Below are 20,189 nucleotides of genomic sequence, written 5' to 3' on the forward strand. Positions count from 1 at the left end.
TGCTTCCAAAAGTAGCCAGTCTGTAGGATAGTACCTATTACTAAGGACTTCAGCTATTTGTATTCATTTATGTTCCTATTTTATGCTGTCTTCTGAAATTAATTAGTACTACAAATACATACTTAGTAAATATTATGTATTAGGCATTGTTGAGCTTAGGGCACAGAGCTGGCTAAGACAAGGCCCTCTGCTCTGCTGGAGGAAACTCCAGTAAAAGAGACAAATATGTCTATAATATAGGTCAATGAGTGTTATAACATGAGCAGGAATTTGCTTCAGAAGTATCACAGATTAATAACTTTCCATTGAGTCATGGACAAATAACAATCTAGTCTGAAATAAGTACACTGTTACTTCAACAAGCAGCAGTCATAGTAGGATTCTATAGTATATTTTGAATTAAAAAAAAAAAAAGAATGATGGGATCAGAATTTTAGGTAGAGAAGACTTATGGAGATCAAAGACTCTTGTGTAAATGAGAAACAGACTAGAACAGTGGGGTGACTTGTTCAGAGTCATGTGTTGATGAACCTGAAGATAGTTCTCCCAATTCCCAACTAGCAATAGCATGCTACAATATCTCCATTTTAGCTGAGTGCAGTGGTGTATACTTGTAATCCCAGCAACTTGGGAGATTAAGGCAGTAGGATTGCATGATCAAGGGCAGCCTCAGCAACTTAGTGAGACCCTGTCTCAAAATAAAAAGACCTGGGAATGTAGCTCAGTGGTAAAGTGCCCCTGGGTTCAATCCCCACTGCCCACCTGTGAGCTGGCAGGGAGGGTTTTTTAAGCGGGGGATGACTCCCATTTAGTTTAGGGTAATTTCCAACTATGTGTTTGTAGTCTTTTTCTCTTTTGGACTCCTTAGCCCAAAAGGCTGACCAGATAGATAGATAGATAGACTCCTCCTTAGCCCAAAAGGCTAGCCAGATAGATAGAATTTTTTTTTCTTTTTTTGCTGTACTTAGTAATAAAGTTGTTACTGTAGACCAGACTAACTTTGTAAAGTTACCAGATAAGGGTAGTTCAGAGACATCATACCATCCTTTGGTCCTTTTTCAGCTTTTCCTTTTCATGACCATATTTGACCATCTCACTTGACTCTAAGTAATAATCAACAGTGAAATTTCCATTTTGTGGGTGGTAAAGAAGTCTGGTAAGAGTAAGTGACATTGGGCTGGGACTGTATGTAGCTCAGTGGTAGAGCACTTGCCTAGCATGTGTGAGGCACTGGGTTCAATCCTTAGCACCCATAAAAATAAACAAATTTAAAAAAGGCATGCGGTCCATCTGCAACTACAAAAAAAAAGAGTAAGTGACATTGCATAAGGTCACAGGGTATTTTAAGAATGAAAATGGACTTCTAGTCCTTGGGTCAGCAAACTGGCAACACTATCTGGTTTTGTAAATAGATTTTTGTTGAAACAGACGCACCCTTTTATTGATAAAAGCAGTCTATGACTGCTTACGTGCTACAACAGCAGAGTTTAGTGGTTGTAAGACCTTAGGGACTATAAAGCCTAAATGTTATCTGGACATTTACAAAGAAGTTCGCTGGCTCTGCTCTGCACTGGCATCTAATCCTAGTTCTCTGTACCTGGGGGAATGCACAGTACTTACTGCCTTTTAAGCTGTCCTTTCTTCACATTTCACATTTGTGTCTCTGGGGGTCTTTTTCTACAGAATAGATAGTCTAAATCTGCCAGCATACAAAAGATTCATGCCATTTTTCTGGGCAAAAGAAACATTACAAAACAAAAATCACTGCTACAGAATACATGTTAAGGTCATAAAAACCAGATGCCAGTCAACTTATATTAATGGCATTTGGGATCAAATACATAATGAGTTCAGTTCTGTTTTTTTGTTTTGTTTTGTTTTGTTTTGTTTTTGTGGTGCTGGGGATTGAACCCAGGGCCTTGTGCTTGACAGGCAAGCACTCTACAAACTGAGCTATATCCTCAGCCCAATGAGTTCAGTTTGAAACCATGTTTGGGGACATAAAATATCTCTCTCTTTAGGTACAGAATACACGACAGGGAGTATAGGATAGTATAAACTGATTATGTAGTCTGTATTAGATGCTTTGGAGTCTGAAGATGGAGTGCAAGGCTCTATGTTAGTCTCAAAGTGTGATCCTGTACCAGCAATACCCACATGCCCTGGAAACTTGTTAGAAATGTACATTCTCAGGCTCTTCCCCATATTTGTTGGATCAGTAATTTTGTTTTATCAAGACCTTTAGAATGACTGTGATGAATTGGGTTTGGTGGGTTTGTTTGTTTTGTTTTGTTTTGTTTGATCCTATTCAGAACTCTCAAGAGCATAAAATGGGTATTTGGGACAATTGTACTTCCAAATTTAGTTTTAAAAAATGGAAAGTAACAATAACTGTGCATATACACACCTGTAGTCTCAGCTACTCAGGAGGCTGAGGTAGGAGGATCTCTGGAGCACAGCAATTTGAGACCAGCCTAGGCAACATAGTAAGATCCCGTCACAAAAACAAAAATGCAAAGTACAGAGAATACAGAACTGCCACCTGTGTACCAACCATTCAGCTTTAGCAGAGCTCAGCATTTTGCCTTCTGCTTATTTTTTCATTTTGCTTTTTTAAAAGAAATGAAGAGTACAGACACTGGTGAAGGAATTCTCCTGTGTATTCTTTCAGAATTCCATTCCTCTCTCTGCCTTGAGAGACCACTCTCTTGAATTTAGTGTGCGTCACATGCCTTTTTAAAAATGACTTCACTAACTCTGCATACATCTATAAAGAATATATGCTTATAGAAGCCAGATACAGTGCCTGAAATCCCAGTGACAAGAAACTGAGGTGAGATTGCAAGTTCAAAGCCACTCTTGGCAACTTGGCAAGACCCTTTCTCAAAAATAAAAAGAACTAGGCGTGTAGTTCAGGGGTAGAGTGACCCTGGGTTCAATCCCCAGTACCACTGAAAAATTAAAAAAACACCACTAGAATATATGCTTAGACATTTTTAAACTAAACAACTAATCTTATAACATGATTCCGCAACTTTTTTCCCTCCAGAAATTGTTTCTAAATATATCCTATGACGGTATTTTAGTTCATTTATTTACCTGCTATTTAAATCTGCTGTAATTTACCAATCTATTTTCCTTGTAGTGGCATTGGATAGTTTCCATTTTTTTTATTATTTAAACTACTGCAATAATATACTTGTATTCATGTACAATGTTTTGTGAAAGGAAGTTTCTCAACAGTGTATACCTAAAAAGAAATAGCTGAGAAATAGGGTAAAAGCTTTTGCAATCTTTGCTAGATAATGCTAAGTGCTTTCCAAATGATTATCCCTATTTACTCACTCATCTGCAAGGTTTGAGAGTCCCATTTCATTTTTATTAAAACTCGACATTTTCAAGTATTTTAATTTTTGCCAATCATACTTAAAATGCCTTCTAGTTTTTCAAATTACATTTCACTTAGTTTGGGGGAGCTTGAGTTAGTTTTTGTGTTTCTTGACACTTCAGGTTACTTCTGGATATTACCCCTGATATCCTTTACTAGTTTTATTTTGCCTTATACGTATGTATAAATGGAGTACTTTGTTAATACTTTATGAGTATTTGTGTTTCAAGTACTTTATCTCAGTCTGTGGCTAGATTTTTAGCTTGGTTTATGGGTTTTAATGAGGCACCAAAATTTAATGTCAAAGTTATCGAGTTTTTCCTTTAAGATTTATTCTTTTTGTGTCTTATGTAAGAAAATCTTTCCCAACTTTTGGGTCTTAAAGTTTTTTTACTGTTATCTGAACTTCTAAAGCTTTGTATTATACACATCTTTTGTTGTTGTTGTTGTTGTTTTTTACCAGGGAGTGAACCCAGGGGTACCTAACCACCAAGCTACATTCCTGGCCCATTTTTTAATATTTTGTTAGAGAAAGGGTCTCACTAAGTTGCTGAGGCTGGGTTTTAACTCAAGATCCTCCTGCCTCGGCCTCCTGAGTTGCTGGTGTGAGCCACCACACCCAGCTTCTGTGCACTTTTTTGGGGGTAGGGGAGTTTGGGGCCAGGAATTGGACTCAGGGACACTCAACCACTGAACCACATCACCAGCCCTATTTTTTATTTTATTTAGAAACAGGGTCTCACTGAGTTGTTTAGCACCTTGCTTTTGCTGAGGCTGGCTTTGAATTTGCAATCCTCCTGACTCAGCCTCCCGAGCTGCTGGGATTACAGGCATGTGCTACTGTGCCCAGCTTCTGTACACATCTTTATCTGGAATTTACTTCAGAATATTACTTGTATGATCTAATTTTATTTTCTCTTTCCATGTAGATGACAAGTTATCCCAGCACTACCTTTTACTGGCTTATAATGCCATCTGTATTATATGCCAGCATTTTCCTATGTGCCTGGGTCAGTTTCTGACTCTCTAATCTGTTCTGTTGGTCTGTTTGCCTATGCTTATGTTCAACTCACATTGTCTTATTTACCATCACTTTCTACAAATACTATCTGATAAGTCACATTACTGTGACCTTTTCCAAAACAGGATGTAACTGTTCTTCTACTCTTTAAGGAAAACTATACATTTGTCTTGTTAAATTCCATGAAAAATTGTTTTACATTGGTATTACATTGAATTTATGGAGTGCTCTGGAGAGAATTGACTTTCAATTCATGAACATGGTATATCTCCTTTTTTCAGTTCTTCCACTATGGTTTCAGTAATATTTTGTAGTGTGTCCTAAAAGGTTGGCATCTTTTAGTAGTCTTCTTATTCAGCATGTTGTATTGCTTTTTGATTAGTATTATTTTTCTAATTAGTTCTTTCTGGCCGCTAGAAGCACTTTTTTATCCTTTTATATGGATGTTATTCTCTCCTTTTCCAGTAGATGGCAGTAAAATACATTATTTCCTTAACAAAAGTATTTCCTTTTTTCTCACTGAAATTAAAGTGACTTATATATTTAAAGTACCAATTCTGAAATGTTCCTAAATTATCCACCTTTGTCCCATTTAGGAGGATAAGAAGAAACGAGATCGAGACCGTGTGGAGAATGAGGCAGAAAAAGACCTCCAGGGCCATACCCCTGTAAGATTAGACTTGCCCCCTGAGAAGCCTCTCACAAGCTCTTTAGCCAAACAAGAAGGTAGGAGTAACTCTGAATTATTTGTTCTGAACAAAGAGGCTAACATTGTTATAGCTGAAAGTAGTCTTCAGCTTCTAAACTAAAGTTTAAAAGTTTTGTGATGAAATTTTTTCTAAAGTTTTCTTATTTTTCTCTTGCTGCATGAGAGCTTTAAATTAGCTTTGGTTTTGAGTTGATATTCTGAACTTTCAACATGTTAAGATATCTGTATAAGATAGAAGTATGAATGTAGAAAAGTCATAGAAATGAAATAGTACTCTCTAAAATATTCCTTTTTAAAATACCTTTTTCCTGTCTTCTTTGCTTCAGAAGTAGAACAGACACCCCTTCAAGAAGCTTTGAATCAACTGATGAGACAATTACAAAGGTAAATGTTTCCAACATTTTTAAACAATAGAAATTAAAATAGTAAACATAGAAGTTCCAAACCACTTCTTCATTTTTTATTATTTAGAGCCACATTTTGTGACCTAAATCCAAAAGTACCTCCTTTTAAAGTGGTTGGTAAATATTTTGCCTGGCAATAGAAGTACTACATAAGAACTTTTAGATGTTCTTATTTGGTTTGTTTTAACTGGCATCTTGTAAGGTGTTACATAATACCTTTAATGGTGAATTTCTCTTTTTCCAGAGTAATTTCTGATGTTAAAAGACTTTCAAACCAGACTTGGTGGTGCTTGCCTGTAGTCCCAGCTACTTGGGAGGCTGAGGCAAGATGATTGCTGGACAGCATAACAATACCCTGTTTCAAAACAAAAAATTTGGGGTACTGGGAATTGAACCTGGGGGCCCTTTACCACTGATCTACATCCCCAACCCTTTTTATTTTTTATTTTGAGATAGTCTCACTAAGTTGCTAAGGCTGGCCTTGAACTTGCAGTCCCCTTGCCTCAGCCTCCCAAGTTGATGGGATTGCAGGCACTGTGCCTGGCTCAAAATAAAATTTTTTTAGAAACAACTTTAAAGCCAGGAATGATTCACATATTTCCACTTCATTGATAGATGGAAGTGCCTTTTGTATATTTGTAGAGCACCTATGCTATAAGTGTTTGCAGTTGTTAGGTGCAAGAGAAAAAACAAAATACCATATATAGGCCCCATTTTTAAATACAAAAATTCCTTCTAAAAATTTCAGCAGACAGATTAAAACAATGTTAAACATTTTTGTTTGTTCTTTTTTAGTTTTTGTTGTTTTGTTTTGGTACTAGAGATTGAACCCAGTGCCTCATACCTCCGAGTCAAGTGTTGTATCACTGAGCTGTATCCCCAGTCTTTTTTTTTTTTTTGAGACGGGTGTTTAAGTTGCCCAGGCTGGCCGCCAACTCCTGATCCTCCTGTCTCATTTTCCCAAGTAACTGTGATTATAGGTGTGTGCCACCACACCTGGCAAATGTTTATTAAAAGAGAAACAAGAACTCACTATTAAAACATTTAATATCCTTCTTTACTCAGAATATGGATTTTCATCTCAAAGTTATTTACATTATTTATAGAAGATTCATAGTTCAGGGATTGCATTCTAATAATTTACATTCTTTTCACTCTTGCCCTTTCATCTCACTGTGTTGTCCTTATATGTTAATGCAGAATACATCACAAATTCTGTTAGAAGATAAAACCTCTAGTGTTGTCTATATTCTCAATACCTGTTTAGCTTTATAATTAAGATCAGAAGTTACTGGCCTTTCTTCATTTTTATTGTTAAGAGTTGTTGCTATTATGTAATGAGTGATTAGTTATCCCAAAAGACAGAGCAGGTAAGTATAAGGTATTCATTCTATCCTAATTAGAAAGTGTGGTTAAAATGTTTGTCTGCATTTTAGTTTTATTTGTTGTAACATAAGGCCAGAATGTAAGTTAATGTCACCCTAAAAAAAATCTACTTAAGAAAGGTACTAAGTCTAAATATGTTACCATTTCTCAAAATATTTTGAGAATTAGAATCCAGAACCACATTCTTTTGTTTAACCTTAGTGACTAGATGACTTCATTCTTGAGACTCAGAGCTAAGCTTGGTTTAAAAAAAATTGTAATTGGTAATGCCATTTTTGGTCAAAACTATGTGGGGTTCTATATTAAAATGTAACTACTATGGACAACTCAGATTTTGAGGTGTAAGCTCCAGACTTGATGTTTTTGCTTGATGTGTTTGTCATTATTTTTTAGTCTTACAACTTAAGTATCCTTTGGTAGAAAATAGAGGCAGATTTACGTAGATCTCATTTCAGATTCCAACTCTATCCTTTATTAGATTGATAACCTAGAACCCGTGATTTTACTGCTCTGAGGCTTGGTATCCTCATCTATCAGTGAGGGTACCATCATCTTGATGGCTTTTGTGAAGATTAGATATAAAATATGTCAAGTAGACCAGGCGACATGGTAACATTTTTAAAATTTTTGCTGTTATTATTTGGAATTTTAAAAAATTTAGAAAAACTTATCTGTCAAAGTCCAGAGGGATTAAAAAAAAAAAAAAAGTCAACCTAATGACTTAATCATAAATATAGTGATTATCAATCCTGGTAACACTGGAAACACCAATGCCTAATATGCAAATACCAATATGAGAATTCAGCCTTGGAAATTCCTTAAGAAGATTCTGATTTAATAGATCTACGATAAGTTTTTCCTATCCCACCCCCACTGGAATTTATTTCAAGCACCTCTGATTCTAATGTACAGCCAGAGTTAAGAACCTGTGATAGAAAACACTGGTTTTTAAAATTTGGAGGTATTAAGAGAATCTTGTTTTAATGTTAATTTTTTACACAGAATAGAAGTTATATCCATTGATTGAGAAAATGTGCATACGTGGACCTTCCTGGTGAAGCCTATTAGTTTAAAAACGAATATGAAGAATTGCAAATATGCATTTATAGTTATTCTGCCTTTTTCCCAGTGTGTCATAAAAAATTGGTGGTACTAATCTCCCAAAGCCTAAAACATTGGTCAGTTAATCTAGGTTATGTATTTAGCTTCATTTTTTCCCTATGTAGAAGGTGCTTTGAATTAGGCTACATTTTTAAAGAGAAAGATTCTGTCTTAAGGGTGCAAATAGTGTGTACTATAAATTTTTTCTTTTTTTTGTAGTACTGGGGATTGAACCCAGAGGTACTCTACCACTGAGCTTCATCCCCAGCTCTTTTTGTTTTTTATTTTGAGACAGGGTTTTGCTAAATTGCCCATGCGGACCCCGAGCTTGCAATCCTTCCACCTCTGCCTTCTGAGTTGGAATTACAGGTGTGCGCCACTGTGCTCAGCTTATATCTAAAGTTTTCTCCTGATTTCTTCTAGACCTATAAGTTTGTTTGTAGTAGAAATAAAAAATAGCGTTGCCTTTTTTATATCTTCTCAGAAAAGACCCAAGTGCTTTCTTTTCATTTCCTGTGACTGATTTTATTGCTCCTGGCTATTCCATGATCATAAAACACCCCATGGATTTTAGTACCATGAAAGAAAAGATCAAGAACAATGACTACCAGTCCATAGAAGAACTAAAGGTAATTGTAATTATTTATTTTAGTTGTTGAAATAGACCAAACTATGATACAAAATAATGTACATCTTTATTAAATTGAGATTGGTAGAAATTTGCATATCTGATATTAAGAATTTTCTGATTGACCTTTTATTTTGCAAAAAACTATTTTAATATTCAAAATCTTGTATTTTTTTGCTTTAGAAGACTTTTAATGACGTGATAGAAAACCAGATGAAGTAAGCCTTCTATTATCTTTTATTTGTTATTTTTGTGTTTAATGAAAACTTTGACATGTTCTGCAGTGTATTTTCCCCAGCCTTTGTAATGAAAAGATGTTAGATTTTAATTTGAAATCAATACAAGCAGAATTGATATTTTAACAAAAGTTGAGTTTTTCTATTTCTAAACATAGAAAGTGTGCATGTCTTCTAATAAGAGAATAAATTGGCTTATCTGGAAGTATTAAGTTTAATTACATTTTCTAGTTTGATGGTAGTGAATTGCTCCCTGTGTTCACTTTTGCTGTGTTGAGCACATTTTTTTGTCAGCTTTAAGAGGAGAATAAAAGACTTAAAAGAACCTAAATACAACTCAAAATTAATGTATATATCTAATGTTATAGTTGCAGTTTTTTTCTTACTTAAATCGTTTTGGTGTGTGTTTACTTCAGGGCTACACTTTTTGTTTTCATTATACAAAAAAAAAAAGGAAAACGTGTGTTTAAAATCTGCACTGAACCACCACAAACTTAACTGGTTTAGATAATAACTATTTTACCTTTATTTTTCCACAGAAACATGGTGTTGCTCACCTGATCTAAAGTTTAGATCCTAATCGGTTATAGGAGGAAAATAATAAACATTGTCTGAAATTCACTTAGTTTCCTTTTTTCTTTTTTATCCACATGTTGACCAACTGAAATTAGGGAAAACACCAACATTTAATTCTTTTTATTGTTAATATGAATATGAATGTTCTACTTAATTCTGAAAAACCTGAATTCCATTCTCCCTTATTTGAAGAAATGGAAATTTTTCTCAGGGTTTCATCTGGTGAAAATTAGATTAAAAATGTGTATTTCAGCATATTTCAGATGTTATTGTTGCTTAATAGGAAAAAATTTCACAGTTTGGGTTTTTTTTGTTTGTTTGTTTTTTGTTTTTTTTTTTAATTTGTTAACAGATTTCCTCTGATCTTTTGCCTATATAACAGGAAAGAGTAGAAGTTTGTCCCCTGAGTATTTTTAAGCAGATTCAGGTTTCTTATAATTGAAATAAGGCATTAAAGTTTTCCACATTAATATATGTAGGTAGGAAGATTCAGCTCTTTGAGCAACAAACTGCTGTTACACAGGGGCTGGAGCACACTCCTATAATCCCAGCAACTTGGGACGTTGAGGCAGCAGGGTCATAAATTCAAGACCAGCCTCACCAAATTAACAAGACCCTATTTCAAAAACCAAAAATAAAAGGACTTGGGGTATAGTTCAATGGTTGAGTACCCCTGTGTTCAAACCCTGGAACCAAAAAAGGAATCTAAAAGTTGCCTTGGGCTGGAGATGTAGCTCAGTGAGTTCCTGGGTCTAATCCAGGAATACAAACAGTCAATAAAATCACCTTAAAAGATCAGACCCATCATCATTAGTATAATCCAGCCCTTTCTTGCTATTTCATAGTCTTACTCATTTTCTTGCCACTTTTAGCCAAGGTCATTTACTGTGCGTATATGTAGTCATCTAGTGTCTCTACTCACTTGCCTGCCCCCCAGTATAGATTTAATAATTCTTGATGGAATGGAAGCCTTTCAGAAAATCTGTAACAGAAGTTTTTCTGGGGTCCTCTGAGTAGCCATAGCTAAGTGTTTAGCAGAACCAGGAGCCTGCTAAAATTATATGAAAATTCTTTTTGTGAACGTGTGTGTGTGTACAGGTACACACATAGGTAACACTTGGGGAGTACCTCTGTATCTTTCATCAGATTCTTGGAGGCCCAGGGCTTAGCAAAATCCTGAGTTATTAGAGACTTGGCCATATATTCTTCATTTTAAATGTAGTAGCAAATTTATTGTGACCCTTGAGCCAATCTTATCATTTACTTTTTTTTAAAATATATCTTTTGTTGTAAATGGACAATGTCTTTATTTTTATGTGGTACTGAGGATCGAACCCAGTGCCTCATGCATACTAGGCAAGCTCTCAACCACTGAACTACAACCCCAGTCCTATCATTTAATTTTAAATATGTTTCAGTCTACCTATTTTAATTCCATTTAAGTGTAACATCTAAGCTATTGTCATTAGCTATTAAACAGATTTGAGTGTTTTTGTTTTAAATTTGGAGGAGTTTATAGGAGCAATTTTTTTTGTTGTTGGAGACTTATCATTTTGACTTAGTAGGTCCTTGGCATGATCAATGTCACATTTATAGATATGTATATATACACACACACACACATGTACATATACACACGAAATTCAAACCAAAAATACAGTTCTGATAATTTGGCTACTCCAGTTAACATGGTTTAAACTCCTTGAGGTTATATAGTTTATTTCACATTGGTATTTTGTAATATTCTGCAAATTATATTTAATTTATGATAGCATCCAAATACTTGAAAGAAAAATAATATGTTTTGACATTTCTGCTCAGATAACTTGAATTTGGCAGGAAATATTGTGGTAATTTAACATCCTTCTCAGATTTCGGTGAAGATTTGAAATAAAATACTTAATACCCAAATGGAAACTTAAAATATATGTATTAAAATTAATAGTAATATTTTTAACTACATGAACCACTCAGCTAATATTAAATGAGATAGAAGCATTTTCTTCATATTCTATTTTGTATATTATACTGAAAAGCCATTTAAACTTTTCATTCTAGATCTAAAGTTTATACAGAGGTATTATAAAATGCTTAAGAATTTGAAAACAAGTTAGTAGTATTTGTTTTGTTGGAGAGTCTTAAAACTTAGTAACTTACTATTAGTATTTTTTTAAGAAACATTGCCAGAAAAGAATGTTGTTTTTAAAATTCTTACAGGGTCTGGGTAATTTCAGGCCAGGAGTTGTTTTGTTCTAATGTGTTTTTCCCTCTTTAATATTCTCTCTGTAGGATAACTTCAAACTAATGTGTACTAATGCCATGATTTATAACAAGCCAGAGACCATTTATTATAAAGCTGCAAAGAAACTTTTACACTCAGGAATGAAAATTCTTAGCCAGGTAAAGGAAACTCTTTGTCATAAATAATAATTATTAAATCTATATGCCTGTGTTGTATGAGGATACAGATTTGTCTTGTTAGCAGATCATGTTAAAGTAGGAAAAAAATTGAAATAAAATTTCAATAAATTTAAAGCAGTAAGATTCTCATTTGAAGTTGATACAAATGAATATTGTCATCCACTTATAATTAAGAGGTTCCTGAATTATTACTCACCAGATAGATTTGTTTGCTGTGGGAGAAACATCAGACTGAATTCCAAAATAAGATTGGATAAAGTGTGAGACCTTTCAGGAAGAAAGCTGTTTCTCTTTAAAGAAATGGAATCTAATGTTCTATTTAGTCCTGTGCTTCTAAGTCAGACCTTCTAATGGAAAGAAACAAAATACACAAATGAGAAATAATTTGGAATTGTCTCAACCACACAACACGAATTGTCTATGATTCTGAATACCTTGAAGGACACGAATTAATGCATAATGGACTTGAGGTGGGAGAAAGGTGTGCAGAGGCACAGACACATCGCTGTGAAGCTGCATAAGAGCTTAGACATAAGATACTGAGATAATGGCAAGAAGTTATGTGAATATTGTGAGGCAACAGCTGAGCCCTCGGATGATAAACAGGGTGATCACTTTGCATCTGCTGGGAGAAGAGGAAAATTTGCAAGATATGTCTCATGTTTTAAGATTTTCTCACATCTCTGAGTAGGATGAACCTACTGTTTAGAAACTACTTTCAGGAAATTGAGGGTCTCCTCTGGCACCCATACATAAAGAAGGATTTATCTATGGTTTCTAAGATGATTCCTGGCGTAAATGTTCTTATTCCAGGTAAGAACTAGAGTAGGGGGAGACTGAAAAATAACAGCCAGGCTCAGGATTGCTGTTGCCAAGAAGTGAGTGGGCAAGGCACAAGACAGGAGAAAGGAATCAGAATTAAGAACTTGAGCTCAGGCCTGGAGAATTAAAGAATGGTAAAAATGAGTCATATGTGTTGCATGTGGTTTTCTGATTTTTATGGTTTTACATTTTTTAAAAAATTCCTTGGTGTGCTGATGTCTGAGTGTCTGTGCTTCTCTCTGAGAGATTCTTGGATCCACTTAAACTAGGGAAAGAAAAACATTTGGATTGATGATTGTACTTGCACTCTTAATATTTAGACATCCGTTCCCTGCCTTTCCTAAAGACTTGGGAAACTGTAATGTAAGCCAGTGATATGTCTTTGGCAAAATTTGCAGAGGAAAGGACACTATAAAATGTTTATCCCATGTTTTATAGGAAGATTCTCAGAATCTTAGCCATATTCCAAGTTTGAAAACCTGACAATGCTTGTTGTCACTGTATTTGAAGTAAAAAACAGTACATTCAGCTAGTATAATCTTTATTCTCTCCAAAATATATACATTGAATTTTGGTGGGAAAGTCTTAATTTTTTGTAAACAACTCTGATTTACCATTATTTTCTTTAATGTAGTGAATATAACATGCAGAAGATTCTGATATCTTCAGTTTCGCTGGGGATGAGGTGATAGGAAGCACAGAAAGTAAACTTTCTTCTCCCCTTCCTCCCTCCCTCCCTCTTCCTTTTTCTCCCTCATTCCCTCTCCCCTGCTCTCCCTTGTCAGTTGTCTTCCCTTTTTTTCAGATGTCTTCCTGTGCAGGAGCCCTGCCCATCCTGTGTTATAGCTTCCTGTTAACTGTTCTCTCCACCCTGGGAGGGATCCTTACAGCACTGATTTTAAAATGTTTAAATTTAGACTTCTGAGTTGACTGTACTAATAACAGTGCTCCCAAGAGAGCCCATTACATCCTTCTGTGAATGCTTTTGTCAGAGATAACATTTTTGTATGTTCATTGAAAAGATTGTAGCATAGTCATTTTCTTTTTTCTTTTAGTTATACCCAGATAGTGACTGATAGTAGTTGTTATTTTTATAAAGAAGGTACAGATAAATAATTCTCTTGGTTTCCTGAATAAATACTTGAGTAGAGTCCTGCATGATAGTACAAATAGTACTATTTGTAGCATAGTGACTTTGGAATCAGACAGGTCAAGGTTCAAGTCCCAGCCTCACCCTTTACAAATGGTGCGCCTTAGGCCATGCAACCCTTGGGGGAGAAAGTCTTCAGCCTTTTTCCTATAAGGAAGTAATATCACTTACCTCTTATAGTTATGTCTGGTGCAGGGAGAAGCACTCAGTAAAAGCTATTTTAATGGTAAAGACTAAGCATTTTCAGTCATTTAATATCGTAAAATTGGAGATCAAATAGTATGCTTAATTTGGAGACATTTGGAGAAAAGAAAAAGACATGCTTGCAAAGTAAAATTATACATTTCCCTATGACTTATTTGTAAATTTAGAAAATTTTCTCTAATTGAATTTACTTTGTATGTGTTGTGTTTTTTTAGTTCAGAAATGTTTTTGTAGTTTCTGCTTTATAAAATTCTAAAGTGGAAATAAAAAGTTTATTTAGAACTTTGTGATCTGAGCTCATTTGTTTAATGATTTATTGAGTAGCTACTATGTGCCAACCTATGTTTAGGGCAAACTTGCTCCTTTTTTTTTTTTTTTTTTTTTTTTTTTTTGGTACTGGGGATTTAACCCAGAGATATTTTATCACTGAGCACATCCCCTACCCTTTTTGTGTTTTATTTTGAGACAGGGCCTCTCTAAATTGCTAAGGCTGGCTTTGAATTCACAATCCTCCTGCCTTAGCCTCCCAACTCACAGGGATTACAGGCATGTGCCACCACACCTGGTGCCAACCTATTTTAGGTACTAGATATTTTTTAAGTATGTGATAAAATTACACATGCTTTCAAAAACCAAATTGGGTAGAGGATTCTTGAGGTCTTTTAGGGTTTTTTAAATGATACTATTCAATTTGGCAAGGATTCAGAGAAACTTTGAAACTAGTATAAACTGATAAAATTTTTCTGGAAGGCAGTTTGGCAGTATCAAAGGCCTTAAAAATACTCATTCCCTCTGACCTCCACTTCTAGGAACTTATCCCAATGAAAGAAAAAGATTCCTAGAGAGATATATTTATAATATTTATGGAACTTTTACTTGTAATGGAAATTTGGATACTTCAATGTCTACTTGCAAGTTTTTTATTTACATAGGATTTATATAATACAGTTATTTAAAACATTTTAAAGAGTATTTAATGAGATATCAAAGGGAACTGGTTGTAACTTATTAAGTAAAACATTTTTTTTACCAGATATTTAGTATAATTCTCATTTGCTAAAAATTTATCATTGCTTAGAGAGCAATGGGACGGTAACCTGTTACACTGCTTCTTTTGGATGATCAGTTAATAAGGTTTTATTTTTTCTACCCATATTGTTACTTGTCTATGTAAAATACATTTCTTCAATAGTTTTAAGATTACTTTAGAAGTCCAGTAAAAATGGCAGGGTCCCTGTTCTTGGGGGAGCTCACCATCTGCACCACTGGTAAAACATAGCATGATGAGGAAAGGGCCAACATGAGTGACAGGAGGTCTGGTGCTAGTCACTGGTTCTGTGCCTGTGTGAGTCATTTAGAGCTGCTGGGCTGCACTGTTCTTGTTTAACCTCTAGTCCTTTCCAGGTTCTGTTGGTCCGTGAAAGTTTTCCCTAGTGTTGCAGTGCAGGCTAAGGAGGGTGCATTCCACATTTATCCAGTGAAGACTCTCAGGGTTAAAAGGCAAAATAGTCGGTAGGAACAAGTTTGCCTCTTTAAAATTTACCCAGAAACCTCAACCCCTCAACCACAATGAAAATTTCACAGCACATCATTGCAGTGGAAAATTAAGCACATGTTTCACAGAATAGAAACAGGGTTTATTGGTTGGTAAGAACATTATGCACTCTGAGAAAGGAATTATGCTAGCAACCATTTGTTCTCCCAAAGGCATGTCATTTTCACACAAAGCAAAATGGCAGAGTCATCAGTGATCCCCATAGGATGCCAGATTATAAAAGTCCTTCGCATGCTCCATGTTTTAAATAATCATTCTTAAGTTTCAAAAAGATTTTTAATATACTTTTAATATACTATTAAGCTGAATTTTACTTTTTAATTTCACTAATACAAAGAACATTTAGTCTTAATTCCCACATTTCTGTTAACTTTCCGGTGGTATGACAAAGTTGTAAGCTTTCTTTCTCTTACATTGGAAATTAAATGATCTGAATTGAAGGAATTGACTTCATTGTCTTGGTTCCTAAATGGATACTCTTATGGTAGTAATTACATTTAATTATTTTTGTTTCCCTACTTAATGACAGGATGAGTGCAGACTCTTGTGAGGAAAACAATGCATTACTTTTAAAGTCAGTGACACCCATTCAATAAGTATTTTTGGATATTTTTAGGAAAGAATCCAGAGCCTGAAGCAGAGCATAGACTTCATGGCAGACTTACAGAAAACACGAAAGCAGAAAGATAGAACAGATGCCTCACAGAGTGGGGAAGACAGCAGCTGCTGGCCACGAGAGAGGGAAGACTCTGGAGATGCTGAAACACAAGCCTTCAAGAGCCCAAATAAGGATAATAAAAAGTAAAGAACTTTGGAATATTAAGGTTAAACTTTTATTAAGGTTAAGCTAATAAAAGGGCAGGGGCTACTAATTCAAAGCCTGACTTGGGAAGACAAGTCCCAGTGTATCAGTGGCTGTTGCTTGGCATGAATGTCCATTCTGATGATCTAATGGTACCTCTCTTCTCATAGAGAGCACTGAATGGAATTGTCCAGACAGTTCAGGAAACAGTTCTGAATTCTTTTTAAAGTATTTTTAAAGCCAGTAAATTATCTTTAAGAACTCATATTGTCAGGGAGTTTATTTAAACAGAACTATTCGTTTCAGGGGAAAAAAAATGTGTATTTATAACCTCATTCCATAAAGAGAAAGGAGTTTGGCATAAGCACACTTAGAGTGCTTTCTTAGACAAATGGGCTGTCTCTGAGATGAGTGCATGTTTTCCACTAAACATCAGCCAGTGCGTCCAGCATAGCTGAACAGCAAGCAAGTCCACCTGCTTACAGCACTGACGCCCTGACTGCCCCGCGCCGCACTGTGTCAGGGAGGACTTGAGTTAGCAGTTTGGGATTTTTCCTGTCTTACTGCAAAGAAAGTAAACATGTGACAAGTTTCTTTGTTGTTTCTAAGATTCACCCATTTCAAATGTCTGTTTTCTACTTAAATTTTTAAAAATTGAATTTAAACTGTATTCTCTCTCCCTTTGAAGGTAACGTCTGAAGTAGAATTCATTTTTGTTAATGTACCCAGAAAAACATTTCAGACAAGTAACACTGGACAAAAATTTGGAGGGAAGTAATCACTCCATTAGGTTTGCCTTCTCGTTTGTGCATCATTAAGGCTCTTGTCATCAGAGAACAAGACTTTTAACTGGTGACAGTGGTGCAAATGTCTCCACCTACTGTACTCATATTTGGGATTCATTTTGATGTTTTGTCTTGTCTTTTAACTTCATGTTTGTTTCAGGAAAGACAAAGATGTACTTGAAGATAAGTGGAGAAGCAGCAACTCAGAAAGGGAACAGGAGCAGATTGACCGGGCCGTCCAGGAGTCTGGTGGGAAGCTGACCCGGCGGCCAGCCAACAGTCAGGTGGGGGACCTCCCTTCCCTTTTCCACCCACCAACTTGGAGCCTCTAAAACTATTAGCTTTTTAATTTCTGGGGGTGTTTTAATTTTTACTGCCATAGAGCTCTTCATCACTGAAACACTCAGAAGAAAAATAATGTGTTTGTAAAGTTTGATTACTGTGTCCTCTTTTGCTAAGATGTTGTTTTGTTGTTTGTTTTTCCCAGTGAAGTTAATGTGCTCTAAAATTAGAAAGTGAACCACATACTTTAAATTTATAAGAAAACATTTATATTCTGGTCCTTTGAAATCATACTGTCAAGCACATTAGTTTTAAAACCACGTGGATTCAGACATGACTTTGAGCAAGTCACTCCCTTTCTCCAGTCTGCAGTATTCTCCTTTGTTGATAGTTGGGAAGAACCAGGAGGGTGACCTTACAGATCCATGCAGTCCTTTAAAATTCTGAGATTTCCGTACTCCACATCTGGCTAACCCGTCAACACCTTTATGCATGGAAGACAGGTGTGAAAGTCAGTATTCAAGTTTAATAATGATAGATACCTATAATGTTACTTCGATTAAAGTGAGACTTTCTAGTGTGCTTTGTTTATAGGTGGGATGTATAGTGCTTTATTCCATTTCAATACTTTGGGTTATTGCAGTGCGAATTTGAAAGAAGAAAACCAGATGGAACAACAACATTGGGACTTCTCCATCCTGTGGATCCCATTGTAGGAGGTAGGATCATAGCAAGAGTGCACAGGAACTTGATGCTATTTGGCAAAAGTAACCTGGGTTAACATCTTAAAGTAGCAAGCCTAAATATTGATTAATTCAACCATATCATTATCCACAAAGAATTAGACATCATGCATTTCGTAATAACAGCTAACCTAACTTTCACTTAATGTTAATTTATGTTATAAATATACATTTTTGTAATGTCATGAGAAAGATAACTGGGCATATAGAAATTGATAATAACACAATTCCTACATTTCAGGAACTAGTCTCCAGTATTTATTCTTTGGCTATGGCAAAGCACTGTCTTAGGAACTACAGTTGGAGCTAGGTGTATAGTGGGGAGCCAAACAGAAGAGACAGGTCCCTTCCTCTTAGATTCTGTGGGATGGGGGAAGGAGGATACACTTACTAATAATAGGAAGAGATATCCGGCATGAATAAATACTACACACTTGTCTATCATGAATAAGTACTAGAGAGAAATAGATCAACCATGATTATATGTAAGAGAAGGTTCCTTCCTAGTGTTTGGCAGGAGCCAAGAGAACTTAGGAGATGATGTTTAAGCAAGTAAAGGACAGAGGAACAGGTAAGGGACTAACAGACCACAGGTGGAAAAACCCTGTAGCAGGGAAGAGCTTAGTGCAGCTGAAGACTGAAAGGGCAAGCCTGTAAGTGCTCCCTAAACATTAATAGAAGAAAAGGAGCCAGTACCACATTTTCTTAACAAAACTCATGTTTTGCTTTCACATGAACTTTTCGTAGTAGAATTTTTATGGCCTTTGGTCGCACAAGATGCCACAGCATTGAAAACATTGTTCTTTATAGTATACCTGTGGTGAAAATCTGATGAGGGAAGATGAAGCTAAGTGGATTTGTGACTGTCTGAGATGTGCCTGTTTCTTTGTCTGGTCTTTGCTCTCAGTCTGGTTTCCTGCTCCTGTGGGCATAATCAGATATGGCCAAAGTTGACTTGACTCCTCACACACAGTCAGCCACTCCCGCGACGGGCCACTTGGCTGGTTTAAGGAGGAAGACAGCCCTGCTCTTTATCTTAGCTTCATCCTCCTGATGGAGGTGCCAGTGCATTTTAGGAAAACTAACTGCAGATGATTCACCAAGCAGATAAAGTCTGATTTCAGTGTTTGAAGTTTTTTACAGATGCTTTCATCACACCTGATCACTTGTGGCAGTATCCTCAGACCAGCTTTATAAGAGAAATCACCCTTTCTGTTGGAAATTATTGGAGACCACTTTGCTTCTGAAACCATCCTTTTCCATCCTCCTTGATGCCTATCTCATAATTTCTGCTTATATCATATTCCCAGCTTCAGTATGAGAATTCATTTTGGGTTTACCAAGATCATGTTTTGAAAGGCCATGTGTCATTACAGTAAAAGTATACCTGTTATAGACGTTAATTTATCCTTAATGCATTGTGAGTTCTTATTTTTAAACCAGGTGCTTTTCCTTTACTTAATCTTTTCTAACCTTTCCACTCATTTTCCTCCATCACCTTAACATTAAGAAGCCCAACTTTTAAATCCGTTTTTTGGTTTTTGCTTTTAATAAAAATCTTTAAGCCATTCATCACCATGCACGCCTGTAATCCTAGTGATTTGGGAGACTGAGGCAGGATAATTGAAAGTTTGAGGCCAGCAACTTAGTGAGATCCTGTCTCAAAATCTTAAAAAAAAAAAAAAAATTTTTAAAGGGGGGATTTAACTGGGTGGTAAAGTGCCCCTGGGTTCAATCCCCAGTACTCCTCTGCAACCCCCTGCAAAAAAACTTACCTTTAAAGATGAAGTGTAACAAAATTATAAAGAATTCCAGGAAGCAATGGAGTATAAGGAAAAGGTCCAGATTTTTGGTCCCAGGTCCACATTCCTATCTTTCTGAACTGAAATTTACTTGTCTTAAAAATGAATATAGAAAGGGCTACACAGCTCCTTCATGGTCATGTAGGTAAGGTGAAGTACATGAAAGCACTCAGC

At 35.7% G+C, this 20,189-nt stretch overlaps 1 protein-coding gene and 1 pseudogene across 3 annotated transcripts in view; both read left to right on the forward strand.

The window, feature by feature from the left end:
• Positions 1-20,189, forward strand: part of LOC306647773 (NADH dehydrogenase [ubiquinone] 1 alpha subcomplex subunit 1-like) — a 442,780-nt pseudogene that overhangs the window by 305,338 nt on the left and 117,253 nt on the right. The window lies entirely within an intron of this gene.
• Positions 1-20,189, forward strand: part of BRD7 (bromodomain containing 7) — a 34,246-nt gene that overhangs the window by 6,274 nt on the left and 7,783 nt on the right. For both annotated transcript variants that reach the window (XM_079117291.1, XM_079117292.1), the window contains exons 3-9: positions 5,006-5,135; positions 5,445-5,502; positions 8,494-8,638; positions 11,739-11,849; positions 16,218-16,402; positions 17,349-17,472; positions 18,114-18,189. In XM_079117291.1, the coding sequence (XP_078973417.1) occupies positions 5,006-5,135; positions 5,445-5,502; positions 8,494-8,638; positions 11,739-11,849; positions 16,218-16,402; positions 17,349-17,472; positions 18,114-18,189 (829 nt within the window). The remainder of the gene's footprint in view (positions 1-5,005; positions 5,136-5,444; positions 5,503-8,493; positions 8,639-11,738; positions 11,850-16,217; positions 16,403-17,348; positions 17,473-18,113; positions 18,190-20,189) is intronic.

The sequence above is a fragment of the Sciurus vulgaris genome (assembly GCF_902686455.1).
Source record: "Sciurus vulgaris genome assembly, chromosome: 17".
Taxonomy (NCBI): Eukaryota; Metazoa; Chordata; class Mammalia; order Rodentia; family Sciuridae; genus Sciurus; species Sciurus vulgaris.